At 31.0% G+C, this 22,088-nt stretch overlaps 1 protein-coding gene and 1 non-coding gene across 2 annotated transcripts in view; both read left to right on the top strand.

Moving 5' to 3' along the window:
- Positions 1-3,639: 3,639 nt before the first annotated feature.
- The window catches only part of LOC130900938 (polycomb group protein Psc-like), a 71,023-nt gene continuing 52,574 nt past the window's right edge, over positions 3,640-22,088 (top strand). Inside the window, exons 1-2 of the mRNA XM_057811952.1 lie at positions 3,640-4,251; positions 21,033-21,178. Coding sequence (XP_057667935.1) covers positions 21,049-21,178 — 130 coding nt within the window. The 5' untranslated portion in view covers positions 3,640-4,251; positions 21,033-21,048. The remainder of the gene's footprint in view (positions 4,252-21,032; positions 21,179-22,088) is intronic.
- On the top strand, positions 16,294-16,365 carry Trnap-ugg (transfer RNA proline (anticodon UGG)). The gene has a single exon. It is a non-coding gene; the product is annotated as a tRNA-Pro (tRNA).

Here is a 22,088-nt window from a genome sequence, read left to right as displayed (position 1 = left end):
TTTCAAACAAAAAACGTGCAGATACAAACGAATTATGAACTACAGAACGTGGAGAAAAAGATGAAAAATAAATAGTGCAATAAAAAGTGGACTTTTTTGATGTTTTCTGTACGTCTGTATGACCACGTTTAAATTCAGCAAACCACACCAAAGTAGCTTCACCTAAATGACTGTCACTTTTTTCTAACCAATCGAAATGTCATTAAATTTGACACATAGTCTTTTGAAAGTTGGTACTTCGTAAACGTCATATGGATTTGTCAATGGAAGCGCCATCTATGTGTCAGTCACACGAATTATTGACTGATGTTTGACAGATTTTCTCTGGAAAATATTGTAGTGAGAAGAGGGAATTACCTAAAGAATATGAAATAAACCAGAACCAAATACAAAATATATTTTACCAATGCGGAACGTACATCAATTAAATTTTAGCCAGATGAAATAACTTATCTACTGGTTTAAATCCACCATCAAGAAAGGAACCCAAACTGATAATAGTACACGCCAACAGTTCAAAGGGCTTTGTTTGAGGGGGCTCATTGACTTTTGAATCTACTCGATCCGGTGGCTAGCATGAGAATATGAATTTTAATGATTTCTTTCTCAAAACTGTATCTTCCAAATCAAGTGGTTGAAAAAAAGATTTACGGAATTGGCTGGATTCAAAAAATATTCAGTTCCATCCCGGTTGTGCGATCTAAACCCGATTAAACAACTTTTCAAGAAAAAATAATTTTCTTAAAACAACGATGTGAATAATACGAAACCTGAAACTGGGTAAAGGCAGATAATCATACGGTCAAATAAGAAGAGATAAAAGGCTGCTCAAATTCCAAAACTTAAACCCTTATACCTTATATAATAAGTATGACATAATGTTTTTAGTTATAAGAAATATATTCCTTATACCTCATCATTTTATTACTCTCTCTTTAACAAAAATAGTCTATAATAGTCATATCACCAAAGTAGATCAGCAATATCGATTCTGGAAACGAAGTACGTTATAAGAATTGATGGATATATCATATTGAATGTCAATACCAACGAAAGTGACATCATTCGTCATATCCGCCATCTTTTAACTATTCTCTAAGGTCTGTGATCATGTCTGCCATCTGTCAACTGTCGTGCGTGTTATGTTGTCTATGATCCACACATCAACTGTCGTTTCCGTCATTGTTTGTGTATGCTGTGTTCGCCATCTCCCAATTATTGAAAATTAATATTTTTTTCTGTTTTTAATCTTTATATTTGTGTTCGTAGGAACTAGCTTGAATCTAATTTCTATACTGTACTGTACAAAACTGGATAAAAGATAGTTTTGGTGTCAGTTTTGGTCTGGTTTGGTGTTGCTCAGATACGTGTGTGTGCAGGGCGCTCACAGATAACGTGGTCTGCAGTTTCGTCATCCCCCATGCAGATTATTATGATATATTGGTTTTTGTAGTGTGTTCTGATCATACTTCGAGTATTCATGAATTACTAACGCCACAGAATAGCACCTTTGACGTCAAGTAGGAAAAAGAAGAAGAAAGTTTGACAAGTCATATTGACAATTGTGAACTGTAATTTCGATTGAATTTATTTAGTAGTATATATCATTTGTTAATTGTATGAGAAGAAATTACACATATAATCAATTATACTGAAATTTGAGTGGTTGTTCAAAGACTGAATATAACATACTGGATTAAATAGGCTTAAACTTTTAAAGAAACAAAGTTTGATCATAAAAAATTTGTCTTGGGAGAAGACAAACTTAAAAAATTAATTTAATGAAAGAAAGAAACATTTAGAAACATTCAGAAACATTCAGAAACATTCAGAAACATTCAGAAACATTTAGAAACAATTTAGAAACATTCAGAAACATTTAGGAACATTTAGAAACTTTCAGAAACATATAGGAACATTTAGAAACATTTAGAAACATTCAGAAACATTTAGAAACATTCAGAAACATTTAGGAACAATTTAGAAACATTCAGAAACATATTTAGAAACATTCAAAATCATATAGGAACATTTAGAAACATTCAGACACATTCAGACACATTTAGAAACATTCAGAAACATTTAGAAACATTTAGAAACATTTAGAAACATTCAGAAACATTCAGAAACATTTAGAAACATTCAGAAACATTTAGAAACATTTAGAAACATTCAGAAACATTCAGAAACATTTAGAAACATTCAGTTTTTTCCTATTCTCGCTTGTTGGTATAGTTTTGTCCACTTGTAGACGTCTCGACAACTTTTCATCCTCCCAAAAAGAGAGAAGGAAAATGTTTTCTTTTTATATAATGAACCAGAATTTTTAGGAGGTTTATCAATTCAGATGTGTGCTAGTTTCTAACATATTAACAATGTCATTTGCCCTTTGTTTTTAATCAATATATTGCTGAACAGTTTCCTTTAATAAAATCCTCTCCACTTTCACTGGACTATTAAACTTCAGTATAACTTAAATCTTAAAAATATCTAAGGGCGTCATAAATGACACAATTTTTAACGATAAGGGTAGATGATGATATTATATATCTCACAGTTACGTGCTAGAACATGTGACTAGCCAAAATTTCTTCAAAATATTGCTCGTTGTAGCTGAAAAGTCAAAATTTTCCTCCATATTGTAACATAGAACGTACCTATAGTGTTGAAAACCTTGATTTATTAGTAATATCAGTTATGACAGGCAAAAATATTAAATAAAGAAAACGATATATGATTTACAACCGTACTACTTAAACTCGAAAGCTTAAAAATCTTTCTATGCGTTTTGAAACCGAAAAAGTTGAAAATATTCGTCTAGACACCGTTTTCACAGATAAAAGTACCCGAAGGAACATTCTCATTTTACCTATAGTCACTACCTAGTTGTCCTTTTACTACTTTAAACAATTTCTGTCAGTAGGTTTGTTTACAGTGATCAATTTTATCCGTTCACATCAATTTTTATAAAAAATGATGTAGTAAAAAAAATGTATGCTGACTGATAACACTTTGCTGTGAAACTTACGAGAATCGAACTCATAACCTCAAATTATTTCTCTACAAACAATCATGATTATTTTCTTTTAATTATAGCTATTTACACTTATTTTCGTTGTCAAAAGATTGATATATGTCAATCCAGAAAACGAATTGTGTCATACAATAAATTATTTTTATTAAAATTATATGTATATTTATTATAACCACCTTGTATGTTTTAAAAATCGCAAATGTTTTTTGACCATCTTGTATATTATGAACGTTCATATATCTTATAATTGTCGTAAAATCAATAAAGGTTGAGAGCAATACTAATTTCTAAATTGTAAAACCAGACTTTTATTTCTTTATTCCGTTTATAAATAATAGACTTTTCCGTACCTACTACCTAAGGTACCTTAAAAGTTATCACAACAACCGTAAATATATAAGCAATAAGGTTTTGAGGTTTAGGCAAGGAATAAGAAATTTTCAGCAGAGTACACGTTTCTCGTTAGTTATATCCGACAAAAGCTGGCAGAATACGAGAGCCAGCGGTAGAACGGCTTATATACATCGAGTATATAAGGGGAAAATAAATATATAACTCTTATATACTATCTCCCTCTCTCTCTCTCACAGCTGTGAACAAAACGCATCAGTCTACTGAGTGAGATCGTAGAGTGCTTTGGGTTAACGTTTCTCTGCGAAAAAGTCGCTTATTTTCACAAATCACGATGAGAATTAAGGTTAAATGTAACCGTTTCCGTAAAAGTATTCGTTTTCTAACACATATTTGTTTAATATTTTAAAAAATTCTATCGAAAAGTGCGTTAAAACCGGCAAAATGTGGTGGAATATAGGTTATGTTTGTCTATAAGGGCGATTGTTGTGCGTTTTCGACGATGGGAGAGTTTTATAACTTGGCATTTTATTTTATTGCTTGAGTTTTAGTGTCGAAAGGAATTTTTTCGTAGTGAAATTTACGTAGTGATGTCGAATGTATAAGCTATTTCCACAAAATTAAGTGTTTGTTTACAAACGGTTTGTTTACAATATTCCGATTCAGAAAACATATTCGATATGCATTTTATTACGTATATGATGTGGGTAAAAATTCGCGTGAAAATTGTCAGTGAGCTGTGATGTTTAATTGTCAGTGTAAACAAAGTAATGTGTTCGTATTAGTGCTTAGTGAATTTCTTTTGGATTACAGTGTTTTTTTGGATTACCATGAGTTTATTTTGGAGAATTTGAATACAGTTTAAGGTACATTATTTTCGTTATTTCTTAGTAGTTGATAACGGTTAATATTACAATTATTTTATAATATAATTACATCTACCGTTTGTATCAAGTGCACTACATGAAACGATATGTCAAAAACTGATAAAAACTAAATTTTTAATTGAATTTAACATTTGCACAGTAGAAATCACATATCTATTAGAATAAACCATATTTTTATTCACTAAAACGACCCGTTGTTGATTGGTATAGGTATTTCTAGTTATAGGTTATAGATATATTAGTTCCCTTTAGTACCTAGATACAGTGTTGTGACATAATACGCATGTTAATTGTTGGTTTTACAAATTAACATTTCAACTTCGATAATAAATATTTTTTTAGTTCTACAGATGCATGTTATGATGATTATATTGGATATAAGTGAATTTATTGTTAACAGCCAAGTAATACATGTCATTTTTTTCGATTATAACAAATATTTCTGTGATAATCAATCATTTTGGTATAACCACTTTTTTCTATAACTTCCCTATTTATTTAACGAGTTCTGTATGGAAATTTAACTCGTTCTATGTTCATACACAGTTTTCTAATAATGTTTTTTGTTTTTATGATATAAGGGTTATCCCTGTTGATAATACAACGAAATCTACGAAAGAAATATATTGATTAATAACTCAACTTGAAAAAAAACTCAAAAAAATCTTTCTGTCGTATCCAAATGTGTGTTAACTGATTCTCCACAGTATTATTTTCGATTAAATCAATTTATTGGATGTTTGAACCAATTTCAGATGCATACAATGTTTCTGACAGTATCCAAAGAATGGATGATAGTGAAAAATACGATAAAATGTGATAAATTACCCTGACGTAGCTACCACATGCTTTTGTACTTCACTGAATTTAATAAACTGTTTATCTGAAGTCGAGTTTTAAAACCCTGTTTAATATGCAGAACAATAACAGCTTAAATAGGGTATAATTTATTAATAGTAGAGACAATTGATGGAACGTCTTGTAGGTAAATTTCCCTTTTTTGATTCTCCTTATTAAGGTTATGTAATCTTAACCTAGAACGCTAACTTCTGTGTTTTGGGATAGGCTGTACTATCACCATGTGGATCTAAAATATACTGAAAAGAAATTTCTTTGTAAGAATTCGAATAGAAGTTGTTTTGTGGATTAAATAGATTGTATAAACTATTTTTTAGGATCAAATTGTCTTTTATAATTAGTTATAATGAAAATTAAATAAAAAATTAGTATTTACCCCTATTTAAAACGAATTTTCGTACGTCTTTGTACAACGGGAACAACGGTTGTTTGCTTTAGGGGTGTGTAAACAGACTTTTGGAGTTTTAAGACTATGTATATTTATACAAAAACGTTTCGAAAAGTTTGAAATCCTACACACTCGCCTTATTCGTTGTTAATTTTTTTTTGTAAGATTTTTCATACTAGAATTTCTTCTTTTGTCCATACCTTATAAATAATATGAATATTGTACAATTTTCAATAGATTAAACCTTAATTTTATTGCATCTGTTCCAAACTGTTATTTGAATCACCGGGTGAGGGAAATTTCGAACACTGCCTTTTCTCTACGTAATTACCACGTGATGACTCACAAATGGCCCACGGTTTTGACGAAAAACATTCATTAGAGACTTTATCTATGGAATATCGACAAAAAGATATCATTTTATAGTTCGTTGGTGTTAATTTTTAGATTACTATCGCTAAATCTTATTAGTATTAATTATTGAACCTTGTATTTTGTTATATTCATTATCATTGACACATATGTCTGCATACTTATGCAAAAAAGAGCCTTGATAAATGGCTATTCAAATTATCCTCGTGATTTAAACTGAACTAACTACCAGTCGTTCACGGCGCGTCGACAACAGAGCCCGTTTTTAAGAATCTCTGTTACTCATCTAGTATCGATGAGACAATTTGAAAACGCGTTTACTCGACGATAACGTGACACAACTGTCTAAAGCACGAATATGCTTTTAATATTTTTTCGACAGCGTTGCCAGACTTATGAGAGCTGCTGGATTTATACCAGTCAACGAATGCTTCTAGTCAATTCGACATTTGGTAACTAGGAGCAGTATTTTGGAGAATATTTTCTCAGATTTCAATTTTCTAATAAAATAGTTCATTCCCATGAGTTGTTGGTATTAAAAATGATGTATATATGTGTGTTGGGTGAAAATTTCACTTTCTTTTGATTATTTGTACATGTTCGTACAATTTCCTAAGGTCTATTTTCAAATTTCATTGGATCCATTGTAGGGAAGTTAGTCAAATATTTTTCTCATATTTTTTTGTCTCTTTTGAATCAACTCCAAAGAAGACAAAGACTATTTGTGGGCAATGTCATGGCGTGGGATAATTCTCATGGATTATCTTGAAAAAGGAAAAACTATCAACGGCGAAATTTTTGCAACATTTGAGCGGAAAAATCTGCTATTGCAATGACCAAAATTAATTTATTCAAGTTTGAATTGCTACCTAATGCACCCTATTCGTCATATTTAGCCCCCCCTCGGATTGTTTTCTGTTCCCAGTCGTGAAAGAAATGGCCAATTCGTGGACACAACTTTTTTGGAAAATTTTCTGAGACATTAAAGTCATGTCTTATTCTTTATATCATCAAATTGTGACTAGAAGTTTTCAACCCCTTAAATTGAGTTCATTTTTCAACTAGAAATAAAGCTTGATGTGAAACTATGATGAATTTTTTTACGTACTAGATATAACAAAGTTTTTATTATTATTATTATTATTATTATCAATTAATCGTTTTGATCTAGCAGGTGTTAGAAAATAGTAATTAAATTGTAATGACAGGTGTATTAGTCTAATACAATCGACTAACAGAATTAAAACCACCCTTAATAATCCAAATTTTATGGTCCGTTAATTTCAATAATAAATTTTTGAGAGAACTCAAATTTGACTTATTGAAAATCGTTAATCAAATCCTGCTTCCGTCTCGATATTGTTAATTTTTTCAACAAAATATATTTATAATACAAAATCTAATGTTTCTACGAGTATAAGAAAACTTCGGTGGTCTTTATCAAACTAGATATTTCAGTTCGTCTGCATGCGGATCAACCTATTTCTTTGTGTGTCCCGAGAACACTTCAGAAGCCACTTGAGGTTTCTTTTTGTGATTTGGTCGATTTCGCTGAGTCACGGCTACTAATAATAGGAATTGAAAAGGTCTGTATCTCCACCTTGCAATTCTCTAATGAATTGAAAGCGTTAACATTATATAAAATTTATTTTTTTCTACATTATTGACGAATCTAACAATTTTTTATAAACGATGTTTGATATTTTATGCCCCTTTACCTTGGGAAATTCCTTTCGAGCACTCGACGACCTAATACTCAGAAGGTATCTTCACTTGGCAATCACTATTCTTTCATTTGTTCGAATACCTCCCCGGGGGTTAGAACTCAACTAGGAGAAGTAAAAAGTTAGATCCAATCTATAATTATTACCTAGTAAAAGATACTTTAACATACTTTTGTAGACGCGTCTTTTTCCAATCCATTAGCGAGTTCGAATCATTCCAAGAATTTGTTTTTGTATAATTTGGTATAGTACAGGGGATTGTTCTCAATTAATCAGAAATACTACGAAGTCCTTGGCAATCTTTAAGAAAACATAAACATCGATTCGTACAATGCATTTAAAACTAATTATTTTCACGTACAGATATTTTTCTACTTAAAAATTCATCAAAATTGTTTATGTTTCTAACAATTTATTACGTGTTACTTCAGTAATCATATTACTAAGTTAAAATCTCGTAAAAGTAAAATCTTGTGTCGTTTTTGTACAGTTATGAGCAAAAAAATCGACACGAAATTTAATTTTTCTTAGTAAAGAATCAAAGCTAACGATATTAGCTTTAGTTATGATTATGAATCGACACACAACAGCCAAGAATTCCACCAGAAAATGGACGCAACGAATGATAAAGCTGTTCAACCGTTCACCCTTTTATACAAGACCAGAATCATCCAAAAGTAGCCAGTGCGTTCAACATAAGTAGTTCTATTGTTTCCAAAGTTTACTCAAGTTTCCAAGAGACTGGCAACTTTCAACGAACACTTGGTTCCAGAAGAAAAACGTACACATTCTAAAGATATGATCGAAATCGCGTTCTTATTGTGTCCAAATCCAACAAGAACTCTGATAAACACGAGAAGTAGCTGTGAGTAGCTGGACAGTCAAAATAAGACTAAATTTGAGAAACTATTGGCTCTAAATCAACCCCACCGAGCAACCAGTCTACGATTTGTTAGAAAATACGCGTCAACTGACGAACAATGGATTTTGTTTTCCTGAGAACTATCATATTTCATCAGATCAGTTACTAATAGAAAAAAATTGAACATCAAGTGCGTGGTGCTCTAAGTTCCCATCTGGTGGCTAAAGACGACACTGAAACGTTAATAAGATACAGTTTTTGTTTGGAACATCATCATTTAAGCATCATCTAATATATGAGTGTGATGGAAAAGGTAACTTCGAGTCCAGCGATGTCGTAGTGGTCCAATCGACTGTCCTACGACTTTCTAAAGGTATATTTCTGTTCCTAAACATTTTATTTAAAGAATTCTCCGTCGCTGATTTATGATTTTATATTGGGGTTTATCACCTGGATTATAAAAATTTAGTTATCATTAATTTTCGAACGAATTGTACAAGAAATTGCAGGTAGGTTAATTAAAAATAGGTATTCACCCCTTTCTTACATATCCATCCTGAAACTATCATCTAACAACAGTGTATCATTAAATTTTCGTTAAAAACTTTGGAATCAAATTGAAAATACAACACTAACGACATTTGAAATTTATATATATTTTTAATTATACCCTGTATATTTTATTATATATTTTGTAGGTCTAGTTTAATGCAGAAATAATTAAATTATGTCTTAATATATACATTTTTTTTATAAAACACGAATTTAAATTTGGCAACACTAAGATTTAAAGTCTGGCAACACTGAAGTGTCAATCGTTTTTAAATCTCTTAGTGTTCCAAGAAAACTACTGAATGACGTTCAGTGATTGAATTTAACAATGAAATAAGACCAGGAAAATAAATATTCTATGTAAACATAAATTTCTGGTTTTCAAATATTACTACAAAGCGCCTTTACTATAAAACGAACTTTAAAACGAGAACGAGTCAAGATAATTTTATTCCTCATTAAAATTGACAAGAGGGATAAGATGGATTCGGTTGTCCGAATCCGGGTCCCATTCGGAAAGGACTTATCTCGATCTAAAGACCTTCAAATATATCAATTTCAAATTACGAATCCCGGTACTCGAAACGACCATTCCGTTTACGAAAACGGGTTTTCATTAATTTCCGCACTTTCACGAAAGTTTATTCGCACTAGCCGTCTTTTTCTCTAACATGAGGTAGTCCTATTTTTAACCATTGTTAAGGACCCTTCCCGATAATATTGTCTTCTCACTTTGACACGTACGACCTCTTTATCTTATAAAAACGGATATTGTGTATCGGGGGAAGCTGTTCTTTGTACGGTGTGACTCATTTACGAGAATTACATTAATTTGTTGATTATTTACAAATAATAAAATATCGAATTAATATTTTTCAAGTTATTGCCTCTCCACAACTGTTTTCTCGCCCCTATGAGAGGAATATAAATAAAACGGAATGTAATTATACCCATAACGCCCGGTGTATGTGTAAATGTGTAGAGCCGGCGAAAGAGAACCCTTAAAAGTGGTCCGTTGTTTAGTCCGTCTTTCGTTCTCTATTTCCGTCCTTGTCTTAGTGTGACTACGAGTCTTCGACGCCGCCTGCCCCCTAAATGTCGTTTACTAAGTGAAAGACAAAGACGCACGAAGATATACTGAAAAAAATAATATATAAGAAATTTTTTAACGTTTCCAATTTCATATTGAAAATAAAACATTGTAAAGCAATCGAAAGGAGTCAGGTCATGTGAATGCGAAGCTCAGATCTTAACTATCGGATTTAATGATGATGATTCACGTTCCTGTTTCTAACTAGATTGAACTAGATACAATTTTCAATTGCATTCCGCTACCATTCGATGACATTTATGTTCATTTATCGTATGGTGTTTTGCTTGTACAGCTTAATATTGAGATAAAACTTTTTATCCCTAGATATATACTTCTAAATTTCGTCTTTGAACATTTTGAATGACGTTTTTTCCACCAACGTTTTCGAATACCATATGGACGGGCGGCAGATCTAGAATCACTTCTAGTCCCGCTATTCTCCTGACCCCGATTTCAAACCAGGTCGAGATATTCTTCCTCGAGGTGTTCAGAATAGTACCTCAAACCACAGCCCCAAGATTGATATCAACAAGGTTACAACTGCGATTTTTTCCTGCGAAGTTTCTGCGCACCATCTGACCTTTTGTGGATTTGGTGGTTATCTCCTTTGTATGTTGGGCTTAAGATTGAGGTCTTATCCAACTGGATATTTAGTCCCACCATCTTCTTGTGTAATTTAGTCCTCTTTGAACTAAAGCTTCCTCTTGTGTAGATGACTATGTCGTCGGTATAAGATTTCGTCTGCTTCAGAGCTCCATATAAGTCGGATGCAACTAACCCTTATGGAAATCTCCTGTTAGCAATAATAGTGATTGTGTTTTGCCCTACTTAATAGTTGTCCTTTTCATCTGGAGGTTATCCTATCAACTATATTATTTTGACATTCTCACGAGTAGAATTATCAAAAGCGCCTTCTATGTCTAACACTAATCTATTCGTAAAGTTTTTTCCTTCAATTCTTTAAGACTTTTTCGTTAATTTTTGCTGAACGAACGAAGCATCACAAAAAATGAAATTGAAAGCAAACAGAACTGGAGTCGGCTGTTCTATCGACTCTCGTGATATACATGAAATTGTTAAAAGTTACGATGATGTTATTTTGTACCCAAATTTTTATTTCGCTCACATATGCCTATAGATAGGTAGTAAACACTGAAAGTGTTTTGGGGCCTCAAGCATTTTTCAACCTGATGTATAACTGATTGATAGTTGCTTTGAGCTACCGCCGCGTGTGGGTAAATAACCATATAAATCATTTCGCTTTCTATACCAGAAGTTTCAGAAAAACGAGGATTATGCCGCGTATGCTGCATAATTTACTCTTCGTTTTGCTTTCAAAATATATGAAATTGATTGATAAATTTGAAATTTTCTTTATTTAATGTTTTAATTCGCATTTGGAGCTGAATCTAGGAATCGAATGCGGAAAACACAGGGTCGAAATAAGGCCCTAGTCAAGTCAAGAAATTTCACTTAACAAGTTGAAAGAATCTACAGAATTTTCTTCTATAAACAATTGTTCTTTTTTTTAGGAATACTTCAAATTCTAAACTTTAAAGTTCGATTAAATCACTTTCCATCAATACCATCCATTATTCTTCACGTAAAAACTATTAGCTGTATTTCTCTGTGAAAAAATTCATTACAACAAATGGTAGTTAAACTAGATTTTTATCGATAAACATCCTTTTGAAACAAAAGGACTATTAGACTCTGATATGTCTCACTCATTAACAAGAGGTCCATTTTAATTGACATTCCTCTAAGATCCTTCTACATTTTTTTCGATTTTTTTTACCATTTCGGCGCAAATACAAAGTACCAAGAATCGACGGAATCTTCTTGGTCTTTCAATAGAAGCAGTCTAGGGATTGGGGTACATACCAGAGCCTTGGAGAAGGGCCAAAATAACCTACATACCAAGAAGGACATTACAAATCTTTCAGACCAATCAACTTTGCATAGTTTTTACTTAAAACTATTGAAAAACTATCAATAATTATATTAGTATAGAGATTTTGAAGTGGAAACCCCTTCATCTCCTTGTCAAATCTACGTTTGCATCGGTACAATTAATAAACGAAATTCAAAATGCTCCGACGAATAAAGAAAAGAGAAAGTCGGCTCCGAAGAAGGCAAAGACAGTTCCAACTACAGGCGTCAGTTTTTTGGATACGCGCGGAATAATTTTGCGCGATTTTAGCTACTTCAATGATCAAAATTAATGCAATCAAGTTTGAATAGCTACCTCATGCGCCCTATATGCCAGATTAAACCCCCTCGGAATGTTTTCTGTTCCCAGTCGTGAAAAAAATGGCCAATTCGTGGACGCAATACCAAGAGACTGTTTACTTTCATCAAACACGCGGTTCTAGAAGAAAAAGACGCATTCGAATCAATTTTTGTTGTTTAACTAACAGATACCAATTTAATAATTGATACAAAAATTTTATGAGACTAGATAAAAGCATTTGAATATTCCCAAAAAAAAAAAATCGAAGGCCGAATCTATTTTACACGCGTCGAATTTTAAAAGCAGATTTGTAATTTCTCTAAATATAATTAGGTATGCTGCAACGAACCCTAATGCAGTTTAAGGAGCGTATAAAATTTGCATTTTATAAATATGCATGGAGAACAACATCGACGATAATTATTATGCGGAATCGTATTAAACTCATTTTTATATATTCATTAATTTCAACATGATTGTTTGTTGACTTAATACATGACAAACTGGTTAAACGAATAACAGGTTTATTAGAAGATAATCCATTTGGACTCTCATTTCTTAGATATTTTTTTAAGTGGTTTTGTTATAAATCACTGTCATTATTTTAGGTCTATTTAAATGAAATTTCATCCAAAAAATAACTAAAATACAAATAATTTGGTAAAGAAAATTTGGTCAAAAAATGGACAATTTCGTGCGATGATTTTCTATGATTTTCGACGTGGTATTATGTCGATCAACTCACTTCGACTTTTCGTTATTTAGCTGTAACCACCGAGCTTCGCTATAATTTTCGAAATTTAGTCTTGGTCACATTTCGCTAGAAGATGAATTTCGTCCAAAATCGAACGTTGTGCCAGACATCGACGCACTGATATTGCAAGATCGTCATGTTACATACCATGAGATTGAGGTAATCAAGACGAATCGTTATCCACCACGAAAATGCAAGCTCTCAAACATCGGTAGCAAAAAAAAACGGTTATGAATAGTCAAAACATGGAATTGATGAATCATCCACTTTACAATCCTTGTTTGGAACCCAATGATTTCTTCTAGATCAAAAAAGCGTCCTCCAAAAACATCAGATGTTTTTGGAGGTACCTCAACCGTATAGGAAAAAAATACTTCGACAGTTGTTTCAAACGCATGCAAAATTGGAGAATATTTCGAAAAACAAACCATATCGAATTATAAATATTTGTCTTACTCAAAACTTAAGTAGCAACCCTCGTATTAAATATAATAAATAGAATGGTAGTTCAGTATATGCCACCGATAGTAATCTTTAATCGCAGGTATATAAATCATTTGCTACCCCTATTCATCGTCAAGGGTTGATTGGGAAGTACGAACCGCAGGTGATACCCGCATGTTGGGAAAAATTCGAAATGAAAGTATTTGAATAAACTGAATAATTAAATTCATAATATTGATATAATTATTAATATTTTAAACAAAAAAGTTAAATTAACACGTTAACTGCCAGCTAGAGATTTTACTTACTACGAAATAAAACTTGAAACTTTTTTTGCGATGAAATTAATACTTTTGGTGATTAAATGTTATTAAATCGAATTCTAAACATTGTCTTTTACTTTTTAATTGATTTACACACTATACAATACACTTAACTCACAATAATTTACTTATAAATATATAATTGAATAATTTATTTCACTAATTCGTTCGACTATTTATTTAAAACTAACTGCGTTTACACTAGTTCTAGAACAAACAGAAATAAATAAATATACTCTATTATATTTAGAAGAAATACTGTAAATACACCGCCTGCTACTGAAAACATATCAAAGATACCGCTCGAAATCGGCGAATTGTTAAAACCTCATAGTAGTTGGACAGGGCCGGCCTAGGGAACCAGTTGATGAAAATAGAATTTCGACAACAATCCAAAAAAATATTAAATAGTTTATCAAAGGACGTGAAGTAATTATTTTGAGGATAATTTATATACTAACGGAAATCTGACAACTAATTTTATTATGAATTGATGATGCTCAACAGTTCTGAACCGTGTTAGAGAGAATTAGAGAGAAAAGAGGACGGGTAAATGATTTTTCTAAAAATCTCACCGAATCCACACAAACTTAGGTTAATAAGGCCAAAGGGACTTGAAAAACATCTTCAAGATTATTGGTTGAATCGAAATATTGAGAGAGGGAGGTTCGTTGGCTTTTTTTTTTACATTTTGGACTAAATATGTATTCAAAAGGTTCTATCTCTTTCTTTTATTCTTAAAATCTTACGAATCCACCCTGGAATTGAATTTGTGGCGACTATCTGCCCTTTGTTATTTGTCATTTTTGAGGTTATTTATGACCCATCACCTTTTTAGTGAAAACATGTGTTTTGCTTCAATTTTAGTCTCCAAAAATTTGAAAACGATAAATCGAAATTTGTTGATACGATTTGTTTTATTATTATTAGCCACGTTTAACTCGAAATTGATTTTTGGAGCTTCACGATCTCACAACAACGCTAAAATTAGCTTTTGAATATAGCTTAGAGATTCCGGAAAATAGAGAAGATGTTTTCATAAAGTCGGTTCACGAAATACGCGCAAGTGATCGTACTAATTACAACATGCTTAAATCGGTAACCCTAATCACAATTCAGCCCTAACTAAACAACGATCAGCCCTTTATACGTTCATCTCTTATATAGGAGTTTCCATTAGATTTCGGATGACTCATTGCGGGTTGTCAGTTGGTTTCATTCAATCTGTGTATAACCCAAGAGACGTCCGACTTGGAAGTACAATCAGTGACGTCCAACAAGTAAAAAAAAATATTGGAACAATCATATTTACCGTGTGTCAATTTTTGGAAATAGAAATTAATATTGATTCTGTAATTTTTGATGTTCTAACTTGTCTTGGTATGGAAGAAAAAATTTTCATATTTTTGGGTTTCCTCCGGAAGCTAATCATCTAGTACCCAGTTGTGTTAAATTATTTAGCAATACGAGTTACCCATTCACTAATTTCTGTTGATGATTTGTTCTTCCTCTGGGTACAAATTCCCGTATGCCTAGTTGCCAGCAATTCCTTGGAGATATTCAGTCTTTATGGTGACCTCATTGCTTCAAGAATGATGTGTCTTGGTCTAGTTTCTATGACTTTCGACGTGAATTGAACCAAAAACAGTGTATCGATCAAGTCGCTTCGATTTTTTGTGATAAAGCACCATCTCGATTCACCGTGGTTTGCAAAACACTTAAAAATCTCCCTCTAGCTGTAATGATGTAAATCATGACGTGTATTTTTTCTTTTGTCCTGTATTTGTACCCCCAAAACCTTTACGCCCTCGAGATCCATTCTGTTTAGTTATATAAAAAAGGTAATAGACGATATTTGGTTGTTAAGAACAAATTTGTATTTTCTAAAATAAAATTATCATTATAAAAATTCTATTATTTCGAATACAAGTGATAAAATTACAAAACGTAGCATACAAATTACGTAATTTTCCTACCCTCTGAGAATTCCCCACAATTTAACAGATTGTTTGCATAGGCACGACCACCTAGTGTACTTTCAGCAAGTACATTTGCTCTAATGAAGATTCTGCCGCCCGAAAAGGCGCGTAGGGGAACGGGTGAATTATGACGTTTTAGTGTTGTGTGAAAAAGGAATTACGACCTTTATCTCTATCCTACTTAAACGCCATGGTATATTCGTATCTCTTTTTTTATATATAGAAATCGACCTCCAAGGATACAGCAAAACAGATATATTTTTAGGTTAAAACTAAACGTTTTTTTGTCTGTCACAAACATTTTATATTTTTCGTATATGAAATTTTTCATTAATTTTCTACATTAATAACTAAATTTTGACGAAATTCTTTTTTTAATTTAGAAATTAATATTTCCCTTTCTTGTTTTTCATTGTTTATAACAATTTGTAAATATCGCGGCTCAATGGTCTAGGGGTATGATTCTCGCTTTGGGTGCGAGAGGTCCCGGGTTCAAATCCCGGTTGAGCCCATTTTTTTTTTCAAAGTATGTATAAAGTATGTTACTTATATCAAAAGTATGTAAAGTACCATTTTTTCTACGAATGCAACAATCACATGAATCGAAAAAAGACATACAATATTTTTTCTACCAGCGAAAATTTTATCAAAATACAGACATTTAACTTATAATAATTATTATTTTGAACATTTTAATCAAGATTAGAACAAATTAACAAAACATAAGTAGAAAAATAAAACATGGCATCGGCGCAACTTGAACCTGGGACTCTAACCCGCACTCTAACCACTACACTACGGAGACCTTAATAATACGTTTTATGCACTAATACTTTAAAGTATGTTTATTTTCTTATTAGTGCGTAAAGTAAAGTTTTACGCACTCGAAAGTGTGTTTAAATTATGTACTTTACGCATAGTAGTAGAAAAAATTGTTTCATTTAATGGGGTGAACCCTTTAGTACCTTCTCGAGCCCTTTTAGTATGAACCTTTTTACAAATAATATATGAAAAAAAAATATTAATGTAGATGCGCTTATAACTTAAAGAAAACTGCTGAAAAACTAAGGGAGTTGTGGGAAAAAACCAAAAGCACATGTTTTAGGCCTAGATGAACTTTCACTTATAAAAAAGAGAGATACAAATCAATAACCGCCCAAATGAAAAATGTTTTTCGTATATTGATTGATGTTCATGACCGAGATTATAAGAATATGCGTTTTCACACCTCGACTGTTCGCGAATACATCATTTTCCTATTATATACTTACATGTTTTGTTTTAGAACCAAACACTTCGCGTCGTCGTCGATGTGGATGTACGTTTGACGGTGATAAATGATCTTTTATTTTTTAATTTCCACAATTTTTCTCTTACATTTTTCGAAAATTGTGATAGATGAATCCTATATGCGCTCCTCTTATTGATAACCACATTTTTAATACCTTTCGACCATTATGTCTTCGAATTAATCTCTCGAAATTCATTCGATTTTTTCTAGATAGCTTCCTTTTGATGTTTTTTCTTTGTTTTTTTTTTGATTTCTCCCTTATTTTGGTTTCTTTTGCTGTTTTCCATTTTTTTACTTTTTTTTCTTTTGTTGTTTTTTATCTGTATTTTTGATCATTTTGTTGTTTTTTATCTATTTTTTTGTTATTTTCGTTTCTTTTGTTTTTTACCTGATTTTTGGGACTTTCGTTTCTTTTGTTGTTTTGATATTTTGGTTTCTTTTGCTGTTTTTCTTGTCCTTTTCGATTCTTTTGTTGTTTTTCATCTGTTTTTTATTATTTTTGTTCATTTTGTTGTTTTTTATTTGTTTTTATGATATTTTGGTTTCGTTTTGTTTTTTATTTGTTATTTTTGTTTCCTTTGGTGTTTTTTATTTGTTAATTTCGTTTGTTTTGTTGTTTTTATTTGTTTTTCTGTTATTTTCGTTCCTTCTATTGTTTTTTTTGTTATTTTGGTTTCTTTTCTTGCTTTTTATTTGTTATTTTTGTTTCTTTTCTTTTTTTTTATTCGTTTTTCTGTTATTTTCGTTCCTTCTATTGTTTCTTTGTTATTTTTGTTGTTTTTTATTTTTTTTGTTTCTTTTGTTGGTTTTTATTATTTATTTTTGGGGTTTTCGTTCTTTTGTTCTTTTTTATTTATTTTTTGATATTTTTGTTTCTTTTGCTGTTTTCTATTTGTTTCATTGTTTTCATTTTCATTGTTTCATTTGTTGTTTTTTCTTTGTTTTTTTTGTTATTTTTGTTTCTTCTTTAGATTTTATTTGTTATTCTTGTTCCCTTTGAAGTTATTTTTTAATTTTTGTTTCATTTATTTTTTCATTATTTTGGTTTCTTTTGCTCTTTTTTTCTTGTTCTTTTCGATTCTTTCGTTGTTTTTCATCTGTTTTTTTTGTTAGTTCATTTTGTTGTTATTCATCTGTTTTTTTTTGTTATTTTAGTTCATTTTGTTGTTTTTTATTTGTTTTTATGCTATTTTGGTTTCGTTTTGTTTTTTATTTGTTTTTCTGTTATTTTCGTTCCCTCTAGTTACATGCGAGGAATTTCGAAAACCGAAATTTATAGACTCTATTGTTTTTTTTTGTTATTTTGGTTTCTTTTCTTGCTTTCTATTTGTCATTTTTGTTTCTTTTCTTGATTGTTATTTGTTACTTTCGTTTCTCTTATTGTTTTTTATTTGTTATTTTTGTTGTTTTTTATTTTTTTTTTTTTTCTTCTCTTGTTTTTCATTTGTTTTTGTTTCTTTTGTTGATTTTTATTTGTTTCTTTTGTTGTTTTTTATCTATATTTTTGATCATTTTGTTGTTTTTCATCTATTTTTTTTTGTTATTTTTGTTCATTTTGTTGTTTTTCATTTGTTTTTATGATATTTTGGTTTCGTTTTGTTTTTTATTTGTTATTTTTGTTTCCTTAGCCGTTTTTTATTTGTTATTTTCGTTCCTTCTATTGTTTTTATTGTTATTTTTGTTTCTTTTGCTGTTTTTCATTTGTTATTTTTGTTTCTTCTTTTGTTTTTTATTTGTTTCTTTTGTTTTTTACCTGATTTTTGGGATTTTCGTTTCTTTTGTTGTTTTTTATCTGTGTTTTTGATCATTTTGTTGTTTTTCATCTATTTTTTTTGTTATTTTTGTTCATTTTGTTGTTTTTTTATTTGTTCTTATGATATTTTGGTTTCGTTTTGTTTTTTATTTGTTATTTTTGTTTCCTTAGTTTTTTTTTATTTGTTATTTTCGTTCCTTCTATTGTTTTTCATTTGTTATTTTTGTTTCTTTTTTTGTTTTTTATTTGTTATTTTCGTTTCTTTTGTTGTTTTTTATTTGTTTTTCTGTTATTTTCGTTCCTTCTATTGTTTTTTGTTATTTTTGTTTCTTTTCTTGTTTTTTATTTGTTATTTTCGTTTCTTTTACTGTTTTTTATTTGTTATTTTTGTTGTTTTTTATTTTTTTTGTTTCTTTTCTTGTTTTTCATTTGTTTTGGTTTCTTTTGTTGGTTTTTATTTGTTTCTTTTGTTTTTTACCTGATTTTTGGGATTTTCGTTTCTTTTGTTGTTTTTTCTTTGTTTTTTTTTTGTTATTTTTGTTTCTTTAGATATTATTTGTTATTCTTGTTTCTTTTGAAGTTATTTTTTAATTTTTATTTCATTTACTTTTTCATTATTTTGGTTTCTTTTGCTACTTTTTTCTTGTTCTTTTGTTGTTTTTCATCTGTTTTTTATTATTTTTTTTTCATTTTGTTGTTTTTTATTTGTTTATATGATATTTTGGTTTCGTTTTGTTTTTTATTTGTTATTTTCGTTTCTTTTGTTGTTTTTTATTTTTTATTTTTGTTTGTTCTGTAGTTTTTTGTTTTTTTTTTTGGTTTTTTTTTGTTACGTTTATTTCTTTTGTTGTTTTTTTTTTTAATGAATGAATTATGTGGTGAGTTTTCGACTTTTGGCCGGTAGTGTATATATGAAACTGATCACTGTATTTAAAGAGCACGAGTAAAATTTAAATTACGTCAGAGAGAATCGAGTGCATAAGCACGAAACGCGGTAGGAATGCAGACGGACATGGACGACACATGATCGTCGGGAGAATTTTAAAACTTGCCATTGTTCTAATGCGACAACGACGTATTTGCATACCCGACTTTTCAAACAATGATTTTTAATATCGCTTGACTACAATTGAAATTGTTAATTTTAATTAACCAACGTAACCTTGAACGAGACGTTCATTTCCAAAAAAAAAACACTGAAAACTTGTAAAAATTAATTCCACTATATTATTTAAAGAATTTAAGAAAGAGATGAATTTATTTTCGCATATTCTATTGAAGAAACACAAAAAAAAAACATAAAAATTCGTTCTGGGCAAGTGGGACGTTGGTAATGCTCTTAGAATACCAGTAAATTTTCAATTTCCACGCGGTTTTTTTTTCAAAAAAAAAACGATACAATAAAACGAATCATGATACTTTTTAACTGAATTTCGACTCTCTGTAGGCATTTGAAATATCGTTTTACGTAAATATGTTTGAACAGATCCGCGAATTCATTGTATTTCAGTGTGTCATCCAATAAACTCTTTCCATTTCACAAATTTTGCCAAATTTCTAATTCTTCGATGTTATCAAAGTTATAGAATTGCTTATACATATTCTAACGACGGATTGATTAAGTTAAAACCGAAAGTTCCATTCCCAAACTTCGTGGAAACGGACATTTTTGAGAATGTGTGAACGCGATCTTATCCATCGATTTAGCCGAAATCGTATCAACCACATGCTCTAAAACTGCCGAATATTTTTGGCTATCGTAAAAAGATATTTGCTGAATGCTTCAAAAGATTTAACAACCTAATAAGTTCGTTTTTGCATACAATTTCGTCTCGAACATACGCAATCCTCAATTGGGAGACTAGATTTAATCAAATAATTGTTAATTTTGCACCTCTAGTTCCCCAGAACGCACTAATCTTTTATTCATCGTAATATCATAAACATATTCATCCACCAGTTGCTTCATGATGCAAAATCATCTTTTAAATATAACTTATATTAATGAAGTACATTAATTTGTGTCTTACCCTGTAGTACGAAGACTAGTTTACCAAATAAATGTTAGTAGTTGCTTTTTAGAATTGAATTTTTTCATATATTTTTATAAAAACTGTGTGTGTATTGTTTCCAGGTATTATCAGAACGACATGGAGCAGCAGCAAATAAAACAACGACCAGAGAAGATAAAACTGACAGAGATAAACCCGTATCTGACGTGTTATCTCTGTAAGGGATATTTAATAGACGCGACGACGATATCCGAATGTTTACATTCGTGTAAGTGGTTTTAATTCAATTTAAATATAATTTTCTCTACGGCGATCCGTTTATAATCATTGCATTCTTTCAATTGTTCAAAGAGCCATCAATTTAGTTGGTTAGGTAATTGGAAGACGTTCTGTATAATAAGTAGATTAAACGCAAATTATATTCTTACTTACCTTTCATTTTCTTGTCATTTTGATACGAAATATACTGTCTGGCTGGCTCTGTGGTCAGTACTGTCGGTACGGATCGGAAACTTGGACCTCGAAAGCTCAATTGATCAAAAAACTTGAGGCAATTGAGATGTGGCTCTATAGACGCATCCTGAAGACACCTTGGATTGAGAAGAAGAATAATATGGCTCTAATAGATGATTCACCATTCTACAAGTTACGAAAAAGATGCAGGATTCCATTTCACGTCAATCGAATCCACATGGACTATACTTAGTAAGATGAACATCTTGTTCTTGTTGTGACGAATGTTGTCTTTTTAATATTGACATTTCACGTCTTTATGTAGGGCATGTGTGGGGTGAGGCGTTGGATACACGTCAATTCAATGAAGAAATGATCTAGTCTACGTCAGAATAACCAAAGTTGATTAGAGGTAAACGCTATACAAATTGTACCGAAAGAAGATCATCCCCCCAATTGTTCTCCAGGATCGCTCTAATTTGGGCAATATTGAGTATAAGGACTGGAAATCATTATATTTTGGCCGAATCTAGCCATTGGTGACTATGACGGAATAATTAAAGATAAACCGGAGGTTCACGATATACCATTCGTACCTAAAGAAGTTGATCTACCAAATGTATCCCAGGCTCACTCTATTGAAGAGTTTTGGGGTATATCGAGTAGAAAAGTGTAGGATAAGGGTTGAGAAGCCGACGTAGAATATTTCCCTTTAATATATAATA

Source organism: Diorhabda carinulata, chromosome X (genome assembly GCF_026250575.1).
Source record: "Diorhabda carinulata isolate Delta chromosome X, icDioCari1.1, whole genome shotgun sequence".
NCBI classification, from domain to species: Eukaryota; Metazoa; Arthropoda; class Insecta; order Coleoptera; family Chrysomelidae; genus Diorhabda; species Diorhabda carinulata.
The sequence above is the reverse complement of the archived record's forward strand: the minus strand, read 5'-3'. Positions and strand labels throughout refer to the sequence as shown.